General features: G+C 58.0%; 1 protein-coding gene across 2 annotated transcripts; it reads right to left on the reverse strand.

The window, feature by feature from the left end:
* Positions 1-1429: 1429 nt before the first annotated feature.
* Positions 1430-15054, reverse strand: VPS9D1 (VPS9 domain containing 1). 2 transcript variants are annotated; one of them, XM_048516240.1, is made up of 15 exons: positions 14772-15054; positions 14098-14173; positions 12456-12551; positions 11359-11518; positions 11160-11271; positions 10800-10862; positions 9573-9625; positions 9370-9457; positions 8383-8468; positions 7314-7825; positions 6259-6388; positions 5723-5931; positions 4879-4963; positions 3764-3868; positions 1430-2919 (listed from the first exon to the last, which is right to left on the reverse strand). In XM_048516240.1, exons 1-15 carry the CDS (start codon positions 14892-14894, stop codon positions 2826-2828), a joined length of 1992 nt encoding a protein of 663 aa, XP_048372197.1. In that variant the 5' UTR covers positions 14895-15054; the 3' UTR covers positions 1430-2825. The 2 variants fall into 2 exon arrangements, with proteins under 2 accessions (XP_048372197.1, XP_048372196.1); XM_048516239.1 differs by lacking the exon at positions 14772-15054 and having other exon boundaries at positions 14098-14644.
* Positions 15055-15118: the final 64 nt, after the last annotated feature.

Below are 15118 nucleotides of genomic sequence, written 5' to 3' on the forward strand. Positions count from 1 at the left end.
GCGCCCGGGCATTAACCCTTCAAGCGGCGGGGCGCCCGAGGGGGCGGGGCTGGCGCGCCAAGGCGGCGGCGTCCACACGTGCGAGGGGCAGGCAGGGGCGACGCGTGTCGCAGAGGCCGGTCAGTCGGAGTGGAGCCGCTCCGGTGCCCCGCTTGGCATGCAGCAGCAGGAGCGCCTGGCGAGAGGAGGATGCGGAAGGCGGAGGAGGACCGACCAGGTAGCCGCTCCTCCGCCCGTGGACCCGGCAGCGGCAGCAGATCCCCATTATAAAGGGGACCCCATTATTTCTCCCAGCCCCCCACCCCCCCAGCTGAGTTTCCTACTGATGTGCCGCCAGGGGCTGTGCCAAGACACGCGGTGTTCTGTACAAAAACTGCTTACCTAAGGACATTAGGTGGGGAGGGGGCGATTCCCCCATGGCTGGCCCCATATGGCTGTCTTCTTAGCCTTGTCATCCGGGCAAAAGGCCCTGCTGCAGCTGGGCTTCATTTGCATTCTGGACACAGACGCCTGCCTTTCTGTGTTATACTCCCAGGCCTTCCCCAGACACTAGAAAACAAAGATTTCCCGCCCCCCTCACAGTCTTGCCCTGTCCGAGGGCTGCGGTTGTTGAATGGGAAGGATTTGGAAAATCTTGGCTCAAAACTTTCCCCGGCTATAGAAGCTCCCTGGTTCTCCTTGGGCTAGTGTTGTACGCACTCCGCCTAACCTGCTGCCTCACAGGCGGGTTGTTACTTTAGAAGATATCATGGAGGGAGAACAGTGTATGCCCTTTTAGGGCCTGGAGGGCATACATTAAATAAATATGATTGAACATCTCGTTACATGCTTAACAAGTTACCTACAGCTGTTTTCTTGGTTTAATCTTTTAAAAAACATCCATTCTTCCAACTTCAGTGTGTCCTGTTCTCTGCACTTCCCTTTCCCAAGAGCCGCAAGCTCAGGTTTCCTGTTATCTTCCTTCTCACGGCCCCTCCGCCAAGCTCTCCTGTTGGTTCCCTCCCTGCCTTCTAGGCTGTCTGCACAGAGACCAGCATGAGGTTGCCGGGGGCCGTGCCGTTGTCTCTTGGAAACTTGGCAATGGAGCAGGCCAAGCAGGAGGCGACAAGCCGAAAATAAAACTGGACCTTGCTGTGAACCCGACTTGGGCTTAGTTGTGTGGGCTCCCCCAAAAAAGCGGGGGCCACAGTTGTGGTCGTCTGGACTGCTCCAAGGAGCTATCCAGAGTCAGGGATTCCCAAGAGGCCTGCGAGCCAATACATTATAGGAATGGTTTCCAAAAATGCAACTGACGTGCTTTCTTTTAAGGATCAGTTCCTTAAGCCGATGCCATTTTAAGAGGGAAAGGGGGCAGCCCCCAGAAAGGCCCTTCTTTCCCCCCTCCCCAGCAAAGTTCCCATCCAGCTCCACATTCCAACAATGCAACTTCTACAGCAGATTATGTCTTTATTATGGAAGCTGAACAAGGAGAGCAGCCCCAGTGTGCCAGCGCCAGAGAGGTCAGGCAGGGGACTTTGAGGAGCGTTACAGTGCCAGAGAAAACAGCAGAATCCAGATCTCTTCTACTTCACAGAATTGGCCAGCAGCAATCTGACTTTACAGCTCTCAGCTCAGCTGAGTCTGGGCACGAGTTCCCTTTCCTTCCCCTGCTCTGGCCCAGGCAGGCGGCACAGGGCCCACACCCAAAGACGCGAGCAGCGTTCCTGTAAAATGTAGCCCAGTGGAGTCCAGCTGCCTTTGGCTCAACAGCAGCTCTAGAACAATTCCAGAGGCATCAAAAATCCATCCAGTGTGGACAAGGCCCTGTTGCAATCTTTGCTTTTCAGGAAATGGTGCAAATTCTCGCTAACGCACCCCCCCCCCCCCCCCCCGCCAATCCAGCCACTGTCTTCAGTAGTCGTTAGCAAAGCAGCATCTACCGCCTACCCCGTCCAGAGTTTCAGAGAGGACAGCTGGGCAGACAGAAGCACAACCTGCCTCATGTTAGCCTCTGCAATTCTCTCACTCATACAACAGTCCGGAAAGCCGGTGTGGCGTCAGGGGCTACAGTGTCTGACTCAGAGGTGTGAGCACCCACTTCAGGTCCCCATGCTGCCACGGAAGCTTGTTGGGTGATCTTGGGCTAGTGCCACTCATTTGCCTAGTCTACCTCACAGGAGTGTTGTGCAGAGTAAATGGACAAGGGGAGGATATTGGTCCTCGTTGGGAAGAAAAGGCAGGTAACCAGGAAGTAAATAAATAGTGAGTAAAAGGAGTGCTAGCTGGGCCCACCCTCTCCCATCCAGCTACAGGATCCCCAGGAACAAGCCCCGCCGGCAGCACAGCCACAAAGTAATGGCGACAACTACTCCACAGGGGTCAAGCGGATGGCAGCAGGGGGGCAGGCGGCCTGGCTCCTCCCTCAAAAGCCCTTGGGTGTCCTTACTATGCAAGACGGAGTGACTGGGGGGAGTGGGCCATGCATGTGTAGCTTCACTGTAGGGGCAAACACACCCACCCCCTTTCCGCTCAGAAGTCGCAGCAAGCCACAAATCCGCAAGTCCTGGGTCAGCTCTTGCAACCAAGAGAGGGCGGCACCCTCTGCCTCCCCTCCTCCTCCAGGGAGGCACCGCTCACAGCATTTGCATCAATACGTGGCCTGAAGGAGACCACCCCCACAAATCCTGAACAGGGTCTGGGGGAGGCATTATCAGTTCAGTCTTCTCACAGGTTCACAGGGAATGGCTGCCAGCAGCCTTTGTGACTCGGACAGCACGGGGCGGGGAGGAGGCACAGAAGCAGGAGTGGATCACGACAGGCGGAGGCTTCAGCCACAGGGGGCTCAGCTACTTGCTGAGGGCCGGCCCATGCAGGGACTCCACGTAGGAGAGGGCGCTCTGGAGAGAAGTCAAGCAGTAGCCCTCCTCGCCAATCAGGTACCTGCAGGGGAGCAAAAGAGAGCCTGTGAGCAGGGCGGGAGGGAGGGAACGCCCTGCCAGAGGATCCTGCAGAGAAACAGGAGCTTCCTTTTACACATCTAACTAGCACATACATAGAAAGATAAAGAAAAGATCTAGTCCCCCCTCCCCCTTATAACAATAATACTAAATGAAAAGAAAAACACACACACACACACATATATATGGTGACTTCCAGCTACTTCACTAAGGATCCAAGCTTAAATCTAACTTGGTGCTTGTAATTAATATCTACGTTTTTTCACTTTCAGTCCTTCTTATAAAGTTGTCTTAATCCAATACACTGTTTTCATTTAAGTCTCGACTCCTGCTGTTGTTTCTCTGTATATGTTTTCAATAAGTGGTCTGGTAAAGGATTTCCAGTCTTTCAGGAAATTGTCCGTATTCTTGTCTCTTATAACTGCCGCCAGCCTGGCCGTCTCTGCACGCCCTGGGACTCTCAAGATCCGGCCTGGTTTTGTTGGAATGTTGTTGCCCCTCCATTTGTATGCGTATAAACTCCTTGCTGCAGTTGTTAAATACGTAAGAAGTGTTTTATATAGATCAGGAATACCCTCCCCATTCAACCCCAACAGAAACGCCTCAGGGACTTTTTTTCCAATTGTTATTTTCAAAATCTTTTGCATTTCTTTTAAAATCATGTCCCAAGCCAATTTTGCCTGTTTACATGCCCACCACAGATGAAAAAAAAAAAAGAACTGTCCTGTCATTGACAAGAACCAGGAGCTTCTGACAGGGGCCCGAGCCAGCCAGAGGTGCTGACAGAGCCGCCCACCTTGCCTGCCCTCCGGTGGCCCAATGCCTACCCTTCATGGATGAATTCCTCCAGCGCCGTGCACTCCGACACCAGCTGCGGCAGGTTGCTCTTCAGCACCACGTAAGACAGGATGGGAAGGAGGTCGTCTGCTCCGCTGCAGGGAGGAAAGGGAAGGTTGGTCTGCCTTGCTGGCCTAAACAGCCAGTCGGGCTCTGGGCCTCCACTTCCACCTGCCGGAACACCTGTCACTGTGCTCAGGGAGGTGTGGTGGTCCAGCTCAGACACTGAGAGGGAAAACTTATGCTGCTCAGTCTTGCACGGTCCTTCCCTGAGCTTGTGCCTGTTTCCAAAATGTACCAGACTCCTCCCTGGACCACATGGGCTGTGAACAGCCCTGGATGGGCCAGACCAAGATTCCAGCTGGAGAAAGAAGAAGCCATTTTCTCAGCAGGGCAGGCAGCCGGTGCCGATCCAGGAAAGGTCTCCCCAAGCACCTATTTTGCATACACCAAGATGGCTAAAAGAGACCTCAGCAAAGCAGAGCCCAAGAACAGAGCAAGACAGGAAAGGGGGTAAGCGGAAAGGGACACCAAAAATCCTCTGGAGGTACACCATATCCAAGCCGTCTTTGGGCTGCACACCCCTCTTCCCAAAGACCCTTGCTGGTGGGCCAAGGACACTCTGAGGCAAGAGGCAGCAGCTGCTTGGCTGCCGAGCCCTGGGAGGCGGGCCAGCAGTGACGCTCCCCCTCCCCAGCAAGGAGCCGGGCTTCTCAGATGGGCTCCTCTTTTAGTTCACCGCCTGCCCCCCCGTCTCCCTCTTGCTGCCTTAATTCCTTTGACAGGCCTCTCATCCACTCAAGCTCTGCTCTGCTCTGCTCTGCCTTCTGCTGCTTCTCAGGGCCAGACCCCAAGTTCTAGGCAGGGGAGGCTCAGAGGCAGCCCCAGCAACCGACACCCTGTGCTCTGAGGCAGCACGGCAGACGCCCTCCTGTCAGAAGGGATCCGTCAAGGCCAGGGGTCTTGCTGTGAACAAGTTTAACAGGCAGGAAGCACGGTGTGGCCAGCTGCTCCTGCTGAAAGGGAAAAGCCCCCCCTCCCCAATGATTCATAAAAAGCCCCCACACGCTCATCCCTGGAGAAACACTGCAGTTGCAGGACTCACATGGCGGCTGCTGCTGGCTGCGGCTTGCCCTCTCGGCCTCCCCAGTATTCCTCAGAGCATTCACAGATAACACGCAACGTCCGCACTGCAAAATGGAAAGAAACAGACTGAGATTTTGGGGGGGGGGGGGGGGGGCTGCAAGCTGAACGAATGGCCCTGCTCCCAGGACTCCCAGACCCACGGCCCAGACCACATGGCTCTCGACACTCCACAGGGGTGGAAACTGGCACAGAACTGCTCTCAAATGCCTTCTGTGCACCGTCCGCTGTTGACTGCAGAGAGATGGCTTGTGACCCGTGAAGGGAATCCTCCGCTGAGAGAGCCCAAGGAAGACCTCCCAAGGTCTGCCTTTGCTGTGTGTCTGCTGGACCCACCCCAGCCCACAGACTTTCACCCTGCAGCCTGGAAAGAAGGAAGGCCAACGGCACTTGGGCTCCAGCAGCCAGGGAGACGGGGACAGGGGTGATAGCCGGCACAGCTGGCTCACAGCAGGATTGCTGGCCACAGAAAGCCATCAATGGACACACAGACCCTCCTGCTGCATGGACATCCCACTGAAACGTTTTGTACAATTCCGTGCCTGGATTCTCTACCCCCGGTGTAGCCCTCTCAAACATTTCCACCCCCTGTTGAGGCAGCCAGGGAGGGAGATTCAGATTCCGAGAGTCAGGAGAGCTGGACCATCCTGCCTCCTAGACTGAGAACACAGGCAAGCAGAAGGGTCTGCAGGGAACACTTCTCCCCAGACAGAAGACCAGCTCTGGGCTGCACGTGGACCCCTCCCATGCCTACAGCCATGGCCCCTTTAAAAACACTGAAGCCCTGCAAAGCGGGAGGCCCTCACCAATGCAATCCAGCTTCTTCTGCGGACAGGTCCCCAGGGGGAGCAGCATCAACTCCTGCACGGCTGAGCAATAAGGGTAGGAGCCGATCCCCCTGGGCCGACTGCCCTGGGGAAGGAGCTTGGGAGAGATGCCCATTTCGGAGGGGAGTGTGTTTCTGTAGAGCTCCATGCTCCTGGCCAGGGCCAGCTCCCGCGTTTTGTAGACGTTCCTAAGTGGGGCGGGAGAAAGAGCACCTAAAGGCACAGGACGGAGCAACCCAGCTGGACAATCCCAGAGAAAACAAAATGCCGGCACAGGCACAACTCTGGCGAGTTCAGTGCACTGGGCAAGTTAAACTTCCTCTCTGCTTTACAAGAACAAATGCATTTCTCTTACTTCCAATCAAACAGCATCCAGAGCACTTAAGTAACCCCCCACCCCCACGCACACACACAGCTCAGCTGGGCAAGCATGCACCCCCAAGCAGACTCCAGGTGAAATTGCCCGTTGGGCAACCGGGGCCCCTGTCACATGGCCCGTGCTGGCACCCTCTTACCTATATACAGCCAAGAGTGGGGTCCAGAGGGGGGCAAAGAAAGCTTCTTCAAGGCGTGCGACACACTGGTCCTTGGAAGAGGCCGTGTTGAGGCCTTCAAAGGCCAGCAGAGTCAGGGAGAGCAGTCTATCTGGGGAGAGACAGAGCAGGCTGCAAAGAGACCCAGGCTCAGTCAGCAGAAGTCACAGTCCTGGAAAGACGAGGCCTGGCCACAACACCCAGAAACCCTTTCCTGCCTTCCTGTAGTTGGCTGCAGGTGCATTAGAGGAGTCACCAAACCCACAGGGGAGCTACGAATATGCCCCCAAATCCCTGCCCTCATTGCCCCACGTGGCCCCCTCGCTTCTCTTCAGCTTTGCCAACAGGGAGCTGTTGCTGTGGGCAGCAGAGGACACAACTCGCAATAATGGGTACAAATTACAAGTGGAAAGATATCGGCTGGACAGAAGGAGGAGGAGGAGTATGTATTTATATCCCCCCTTTCTCTCCTGTAGGAGACTCAAAGGGGCTTACAATCTCCTTGCCCTTCCCCCCTCACAACAAACACCCTGTGAGGTGGGTGGGGCTGAGAGAGCTCCAAGAAGCTGTGGCTAGCCCAAGGTCACCCAGCTGGCAGGTGTGGGAGTGTACAGGCTAATCTGAATTCCCCAGATAAGCCTCCACAACTCAAGCGACAGAGCTGGGAATCAAGCCCGGTTCCTTCAGATTAGATACACGAGCTCTTAACCTCCTATGCCACTTCAGCAGCGGAACCAGCTGCTTGGGGAGGGGGTGGGCGCCTCCTCACCGGCAGTCTTTAAGCAACGGCTGGACAAACGCTTGTCTGGGATGCCCCAGACTGATCCTGCACTGAGCAGAGGGTGGGACCAGATGGCCCCTCCCAACTCTATGATTCTTTGACAGGAACCAGGCTGTGCCGAAGAGAGAGGCCTGGAGGTGGCAACGGGAGGCAGCCTCTGTGTGGGTCAAGCTGTGCCTCTGCCTCCCCTCTTATCAGAGCTTCTAAGCCTGACCCACCTCACCAGCCACCCCCACCTGCCCAGCTCTGCCCTCACCAATGGCGTTGTGGATGTCCTTCACCACGGCCTTCAGCTGCTCCTGCTGGGACACCTTCCGCCCCGCAGCGGCCTGGAAGCCCGACGGCCACACCTCAGAACTGCTCCAGGTCAAGAACTGCTCCAGGTCTTCAAAAGAGCTCTCCCGGTCGGCCTCAGCCAGGGGGGGCGCCGGCTCTTCCCGAGGGAGGCTCCGGCCCAGCAGGTGGGGCTGGCTCGGGCCCTGGTCCTCGATGAGGGGGGTGCTGGAGAGGCTGTGCCGGAGGTTCAGCTTGTTGTTTTCCTGGACGGAGAACATGGAGTGCAGGCTCTGGGAAGCCCGCAGCCTCGGTCCCTCGGGGGCTGGGGCCAGGAACGCCTCCGCATCCAGCGAGGAGGAGAGGGACAGCCCGCGGGTGACCTTCCCGGGAACTCGCCTGTCCACCACACTCTGGCTCACAAGCGGGTAGATGCGGCTGTAGACGGAGCACTGCAGCTTCTTCAGCAGTTGGCAGATGGGGTGATCGGCAAAGCTGAGGAGAAGGGAAGGGCCACAGCGGACAATCAGGGTGGGGATCTGGGTGCGGGGGAGGGCAGGATCAATTCAAAGCTCTGTGTGTGTGTGTGTGTGTCTCCCCACCTCTTGTGAAGGGAGATCATCACATGGGGAAAAAGAGAGGTGCATTTTATTTACTAATCTGGAGGAACCGGGTTTGATTCCCAGCTCTGCCCTGCATGCAAGATCGCTCCCCCGCCTCTGATTTGCAAGCCCTGTGGGGCCTGGGAAGCAAGGGGGCAAGAGAGCGAGGGCCCGATCCTCCACGTGGGACACAGCTAACACAGCCCCGCTTGCAGGATCGTTCCCACCTTGGAAAGCACCGGTGGGGGGACAGAACTGACATATTTCGTGTTTTTTTAATTGCATATTTTTTTGTAATAGCCAATTTGGGAAAAACTGATTCACTTTGGCTTCACTGAAAAATTCTGTCTTAAAAAAAATCTGAACCCAACATTTACTGGTACTTTGTATCAGTGCTCAAGGCGAGATGGAACAAGTCGAGAGGCTGCAGGTGAGTCTCTGGCAGCCTACCTGAGCAGGTGGGAGATGAGTTTGGGCACCAGCAACAAATCACTGGGGTTCTTCTTCAGCTGCACCTTCCAGAGCCTCGGCCACTCCTGCACAAGGAAAACAGAGTACGCCCCCACCCTTTCAGGCCAGGGTGGGGGCCGTCACCCCTTCCCTCCTGAATGTTCTCAGACTCCCTGCAGTTGGGGGACCCTGCAAAGCCTCCCAGGGGCCAAAGTAACAACAGCCCTGCATTGCAGGATGCGGGCAGCTCTCCTCCCAGCAAGGCCAGCAGGCAGCCATCTCAAGCAGCAGTGGCGTAGGAGGTTAAGAGCTCGTGTATCTAATCTGGAGGAACCGGGTTTGATTCCCAGCTCTGCCGCCTGAGCTGTGGAGGCTTATCTGGGGAATTCAGATTAGCCTGTACACTCCCACACGCACCAGCTGGGTGACCTTGGGCTAGTCACAGCTTCTCGGAGCTCTCTCAGCCCCACCCACCTCACAGGGTGTTTGTTGTGAGGGGGGAAGGGCAAGGAGATTGTCAGCCCCTTTGAGTCTCCTGCAGGAGAGAGAGGGGGGGATATAAATCCAAACTCTTCTTCTTCTTCTTCAAGCTCAAAGGGGCCACGACTGACTGCCTGCTCCCCAATTCAGTCCACAGCACCACTGAATATCTCAGGCCAGAAGAGAGAGTGTCCAGAAAGACCTTTCTCCAACTACTGCCAGGGAGGGCAGGGGATACAGGCCTGGGTCTGACTCAGCAGGAGGCAATTCCCACACGGCTGCTGGCCCACCTGATTGGCAAAGGGAAGGGGGCAGGATGAGCCAATGACCTCAGCCCATTTTGGACATGCTGGAGGAGTCTCAGCATGGCCTCTGCGAGGAAGTGAAGCATCTGCCCAGCTCCCCTCAGCCTTTGCCAATAAGGGCCACATTCTTTAATGCTTGACTCTTTACGCCATGCAGCACTGGAAGCTGCACCCCCTGAATTCCGAGCAACCCGGCACGTACGTGGTCCTGCTCGTACTCCAGGATGGCAGCGTAGATGGCCCTCTGCTCCTGCTCTTCTTGGGTCAACACTGCGTTGCTGGAAAACCTCCTGAAGGGTCAAGCACACGGACAGGGAGCCTGGGGTCAAGGGAAGCTGCAGAAGGAGAGGTTCCGTGGCTCCCTCGTGCCCACAGAGAAGGCCGGCCCTGGCACGGCTCACTTGCCTGTTGGCGGCTTCCTGCAGCCTCAGCCGGCGCTCTTCCATCTTCCTCTGGAGCTGAGCAGGTGGCAGTCAAGGTTTCTACAAGAAACATCTTTCCCTCATCCCAAAGCGCCATAAATCGTGGGCGGGGGGTGTCACAAGGCCCGTGCCCTCAAGATTCCACCTGTGGGCATCACAGACTCACAGCCAAGGAGACTCCCACTTGCTGCCACCTGACATTACACACACACAGACACAACTCCCCCTGACAAGTTGAAAAAAAACCCTCAGGGAGCTACAGAGCAGACGGGCAGCTCTCGAGGGGAAACCCTACATGGTTTAGCTCAGTGGGTCCCGTTGAGAAAAGAAGAGTTGGGCTCTCAGAGCCTGAGAAGGGATCTGTCCAAGGCACGGGAGCAAGGCTTCCAGCCCCCCAGCACCTCGTAGCCCTGCTTGAGCGCCCCATTGTTCAGAGTCCCCTGGCAGATTCCAGACTGCCCCTGGGCAGGAGGAGGGGAGCCCAGCCCCCACCTGCCGAGCAGCCTCTTGCAAGAATGGCCAGGTTCTCCGAAGGCAGAGTGTCTGCTCGTGCTCAGCTCAAGGCTTCCTTGGCTAAAGAGAGAGGGCGTTCTGCCCTCAAAGACACCCTCGCAACGGCTTGGAGCTTTCCGGCTTAGCCCCCTCCCCTGTGCCAACTACCACAGCCCAAGGCCAGTGTCTTCAGCGCCCCCCCCCCCCCACACACACATGCCTCTCGGGCTCTGTTCTCATCCTCTCAGCAACTTCCCAACAAGCATTTTCCAGTTAAACAACATTCTTCTTGCATCGTGCAAATCTCAGGACAGAGAAGGCCGAGCATATCCATGGCCAGGAGAGGCTGCTGAATCTGAGATGTGCCTCCAGCTCTGCCCTTATCTGGCCGAAAGGACCCAGGAAGAGGGAGGGAGGGAGGGAGGGAGGGAGGGAGGCAGGCAGGCAGGCAGGCAGGCAGGCAGGCAGGCAGGCAGGCAGGCAGGCAGGCAGGCAGGCAGGCAGGCAGGCAGGCAGGCAGGCAGGCAGGCAGGCAGGCAGGCAGGCAGGCAGGCAGGCAGGCAGGCAGGCACAAGAAGTCTGTCCGGGGGTCCTAACCCCGCCACAGTACTAAAAGGGAATGCCTCCCCACCAACGCAGCTCTCTGAGCTTAGAGCTGGGTCAGAATCCAGCAGTCTCCAAGGAGGGTCGAGTAGCAGCTCAGGGCAGTAAAGGATACTGTCTCCTCCCGGGCTTTGGCAATGACCAAGTTCTCCATCATCTGACGCTGCAGGGAAAGAGTCTGTGGGACAGAGAGGCACCCCAAGGCACCAGCTCACTTCACTGGAGATACAGGGGCTGGGGGGAAAGGGCTTCCCATTGGACAGAACAGAGAAGACGCCCCACCCGCCCACACCCAGCCTGGGACAGGGTCCTGGAGCAAGGAGGACTAACCGACACAGAGTTTTGCCTTGAAGTGGGGGCATTCTCCTGCCTGTCGCTAAATCTTGCACTGAGGGACCAAAACCTGAAAGCCCCAAATCCTGGAGAAACCCCACAGCCCAGCCCAGCCCCCAGAGCTCTGCCCCTCCCCACTTGCCAGAGAGGTCTTCTGCACAGCCTGGCTGGGGTTCAGCCGCGCTAGTCGGGCCTCGTAGGCAGCCTTCAGCTTCTGGTTCTGCAGCGACGCCTCCTCCAAGGGGGTGAGTTCCCTGTGTGGGCGCAAGAAGTCCTTGAAGGGGCTGGCCTTCCCTGCAGGGCGCACCTTGGCCAGCTCAGACCCCTGCCTGGATGCTCACTTTTTCATACTTGCCGCTTCAGTCGTCTGCAACTTCTGGAACATCTCGGGAGGCAGGAAAGGGGACAGCTTCCCCCCTTCATCCGACAACACCCTGCGGTGTCGGCAGCCGGGAGTAGGGCCCAGACTCCTCTCCGTGGACAGCTTTGCCTTCGCTCTTCCTGGAACCAGGGAGACATCCAAAGCACTGAGCCAGCCAAGCAGCACCGGAACGAACCCCTCCACCACCACAGCTTCTGAATGGCCCCCGCGGCTGCCCTGCCTCTTCCTGGGTTGGGCAGCAAGACCACGGACCTGGGCCCCTTGGGGGCTGGGCACAGGCAGGCTGAGTACAGACCCAGCCCGTGGCTGGTCAGAAACAGAGCTCTGTCTCAGGGTTCGGCCAGTCCACGCTGCAACCCTTGGTGCCGGAGTCTGCACCTGAGCTCAGTCCCCAGGGCCCCCTCGTCAGGGCTCAAAGGCCAGGCAAGCCCCCATGAAAACTGGAGAGACCCTACAATCCAGGGGTCCCAACTGTGGGGAGTCTTTCTAATGGAGAGCCTGCCACCTGATAAGAGTTCAGGGGACAGAGAATCATCGATGAATGGTGGTGCCGCATCCCTCAAGACTCTTGTGGCCCCAAACATGGATCTGCCTCTTGCAAAAAGGAAAAAAAACCCCTCCTGATCTAACTCCGACCCCAGGCCCAGGAAGCCACCCAACGCAGGCAGGCTTCTGTCTTTCTTCCAGGGGCAACATTTGGAAATTGAGATCCAGCTCCTTTATGCGCACGTGGGAGAGGAACAGTCATAGACTGTGCATGAACAGTGGTCTGCACCGAACACTGGCCCAATCCTGCACGCAGAGGGAGACCAGGGCCTCTCCTCCTAGGTCAGAAAGACCCTTCCCCGTCGCGGCATCCCCAGCAGTGGGCTGCATTCTGTACGAGGGCCCAGACCTCACAAGGGACACTGGGCAGAGGTCGAGTGAAGAAAAACAGGGCCTCGTGCTAGACAAGCAAACGGCACTCAGCCGCGGCTCACACACACACTTCACGCCATCCGCAGCATGATGGACCTCAAGGGTGCCCAGAGATCCCCGGGCTGGCTCTGCACTCACCCAGCTTGGCAACGCTGCTCTTGGCCCTCTCCAGGCACTGCTCTGCCACCTTCAGCATCTTCGCTGTGTCGGGGGGCATCACCACCTCACCCCCATCTGCCAAACGGGAGGGGGAGCGGACTTCTTAGGCCTGGCCCAAGTGGGACCAAACCCACCTTTGAGCACCCCAGGCCGACCTCGTGGTTCTCTGCCAGGCACACCTGGCGGAAGGCTGGGTCCCCCAGCTCAGTATATAAAGCCGTGGTGCGACCACACTTGGAGTACTGTGTTCAGTTCTGGTCACCACATCTCAAAAAGGATATTGAAGAGATAGAAAAAAAAAGTGCAGAAGGGCAACGACAGGATGATTGAGGGACTGGAGCACCTTCCTTATGAGGAAAAAGGCTGCAAGTGCTTGGCGACCCTTTTAGTTTGGAGAGGAGACTTTAGTTTGAGGGGGGAGGCGTCTGAGGGATATGATTGAAGTCCTATAAAATTGTAATGCATGGGGGGGTAGAAAATGTTGACAGAGAGAAATTTTTCTCTCTTTCTCACAATACTAGAACCAGGGGGAATTCATTGAAAATGCTGGGGGGAAGAATTAGAGAACTAATAAAAGGAAACACTTCTTCACGCAACGTGGTGATTGAGATTGTTTGGAAGATGCTGCCACAGGAGGTGGTGATGGCCACTAGCCTGGATAGCTTTAAAAGGGGCTTGGACAGATTTATGGAGGAGAAGTCAATCTATGGCTACCAATCTTGATCCTCTTTGATCTGAGATTGCAAATGCCTTAACAGTCCAGGTGCTCGGGAGCAACAGCCATGAGAAGCGTTGCCATTGCTTTCACATCCTACATGTGAACTCCCAAAGGCACCTGGTGGGCCACTGCGAGTAGCAGAGAGCTGGACTAGATGGACTCTGGTCTGATCCAGCTGGCTTGTTCTTATGTTCTTATGTTCTTATGTTCAGTATCCTGGGCAGAAGGCCTTCCCAAGATCCTTTACAGGAAGGTGCGGGGGGCTGCACCTGGGAGCCCCCACATGCTAAACAGGAGCTCTGCCATGGGGGCCCCATCCTCCCCACTGCAATTTCCCTCTCCTAAGATCCTTACAGGAAGGCGGGGCCGCACCTGGGAGCCCCCACATGCTAAACAGGAGCTCTGCCATGGGGGCCCCATCCTCCCCACTGCAATTTGCTGCTCCCACAAAAGACTGCCACAAGTAGAGGGCGGAAAATGGATAGATCGCCTCCTCCACCACTTCACCAAAGGCAAGAACAAGCCCTACGTGTTCAGGTCTGCTCAGGACCACCACTGGCAGAAGTGCACTTGAGGCAAAGAACACTAACAGCAGCCCCGTCCAGAGTTCCTGGTGGATGGATCCACAAAGGCCTGCCGCTGGGCACATTCCCTCAGCAAACAGCCCTCCCTACCCAGCAGCTGTACCCGGACAGGACTGAAAAGGGAACGTTGTAACGGGGGTGTTTTCTTTGTGACAACCTTCTCCTCTCTCTACATAAACGCCTTTATAATGTCCCAGAAATCCCGAGAGAGGCGAGATACACACGTGCACCCCCTCCCTGGCCAGGCAGCGAGTGGCCCTGAGCAGCCCACCACAGTGCCCTTCAGGAAGGGACCCCACCCCCCTGTGCCCAGCTGTACCTTTCGCGGCAGCTGCCTCTTCCAGCAGAGCCTGGGAAATGAAGTGGATGCTCCTCAGGTACTCCAGGTAGGCCTCCTGCCAGCAGAGGAAGAGACGGAGAAACCCAGCCCTGCAGGCTCCCTTGGGGCTCCGCAGCCATTTATTTGGCCGGCGACCGACAGCGGCTGCGCGGCACGACCCCGGGGCCCAGGGCAGCAGCATCCCTGCTCCGCCAGCCCCCGGGAAACCCCGCCCGACAACCCCCAGCCCCTGGAGCGGGAAGCCCCGAAGGCGCGGGAGGAGGCCAAAGCCGGACGTCCATCCCGGGCTGGCGCCAGGAGGGTCAGGCGGCGCCCCCGGCCTCGGGGAGGGCGTTCCGGGAGGCCAGCCGCGCCAGACCCTGCGCGGGGGGGGGGGGGTTGACGGGTGCAGAGGCGCAGGGGTCGCCCGGCGGGGACCGACAGCGGGCTAAGGCCGGGGCGAGCAGCAGAGGGGGGCGGGCAGCCTCGCACACCCGCTTCTCCGGCCCGTCCGGTGGCGCAGTGACAGCCCGGGCTGCAGAGGAGAACCCCCCAAACAGGCTCCTGTGGTCGCCCCCCCCCCCCAACCCGCCCCGCTGGCGCAGCAGCAGACACGCGAGGCGCATTCCCACGCCCGCCGCCTCTTCCCGAGGAAGGTCGCCCTCCGGGCTCACCCGCGGCCGGTCCCCGGCGTCCAGCTCCAGCGCGCCCTTCGCCAGCTTCATGGCCCCCTGCAAGGGCCTCGCCGCCGCCGCCGCCGCCGCCGCCTCCCCGCCCGCCGCAGCCGAGGCGGCCATGACTGGGCCGGAACCTTCCCGCTCCTGAGCAGGGGCCGCCCGGACTGCGGGGACGGGGGCGGCCGGACCGCTTAGAGCGCCGGAGCGCGGGCGGACGAGGCCGGGGAGGCGGGGCTCCTGCCAGGCCTGCCCTTCCTCGCTTTGCCATTGGCCAGCGGCGCAGAGGCAGGACAGGTGGGCGCCAATGGGCAGATGCCCGGGTTTTGAACCTCCCCGCTCCGCGG

This window comes from Sphaerodactylus townsendi, linkage group LG14 (genome assembly GCF_021028975.2).
Source record: "Sphaerodactylus townsendi isolate TG3544 linkage group LG14, MPM_Stown_v2.3, whole genome shotgun sequence".
Classification (NCBI taxonomy): domain Eukaryota; kingdom Metazoa; phylum Chordata; class Lepidosauria; order Squamata; family Sphaerodactylidae; genus Sphaerodactylus; species Sphaerodactylus townsendi.

Excerpts from the sequence above, each read along its gene's own strand:
- VPS9D1 (XM_048516239.1), bottom strand. The coding sequence starts at position 14,299 with ATGCTGCTGCCCTGGGCCCCGGGGTCGTGCCGCGCAGCCGCTGTCGGT. Across the intron at positions 10,863-11,159 it reads CTGTGCAGAAGACCTCTCTG|ACTCTTTCCCTGCAGCGTCA; the intron begins GCAAGTGGGGAG and ends TCTGTCCCACAG. Across the intron at positions 9,458-9,572 it reads CTGCAGGAAGCCGCCAACAG|GAGGTTTTCCAGCAACGCAG; the intron begins GCAAGTGAGCCG and ends TTGACCCTTCAG.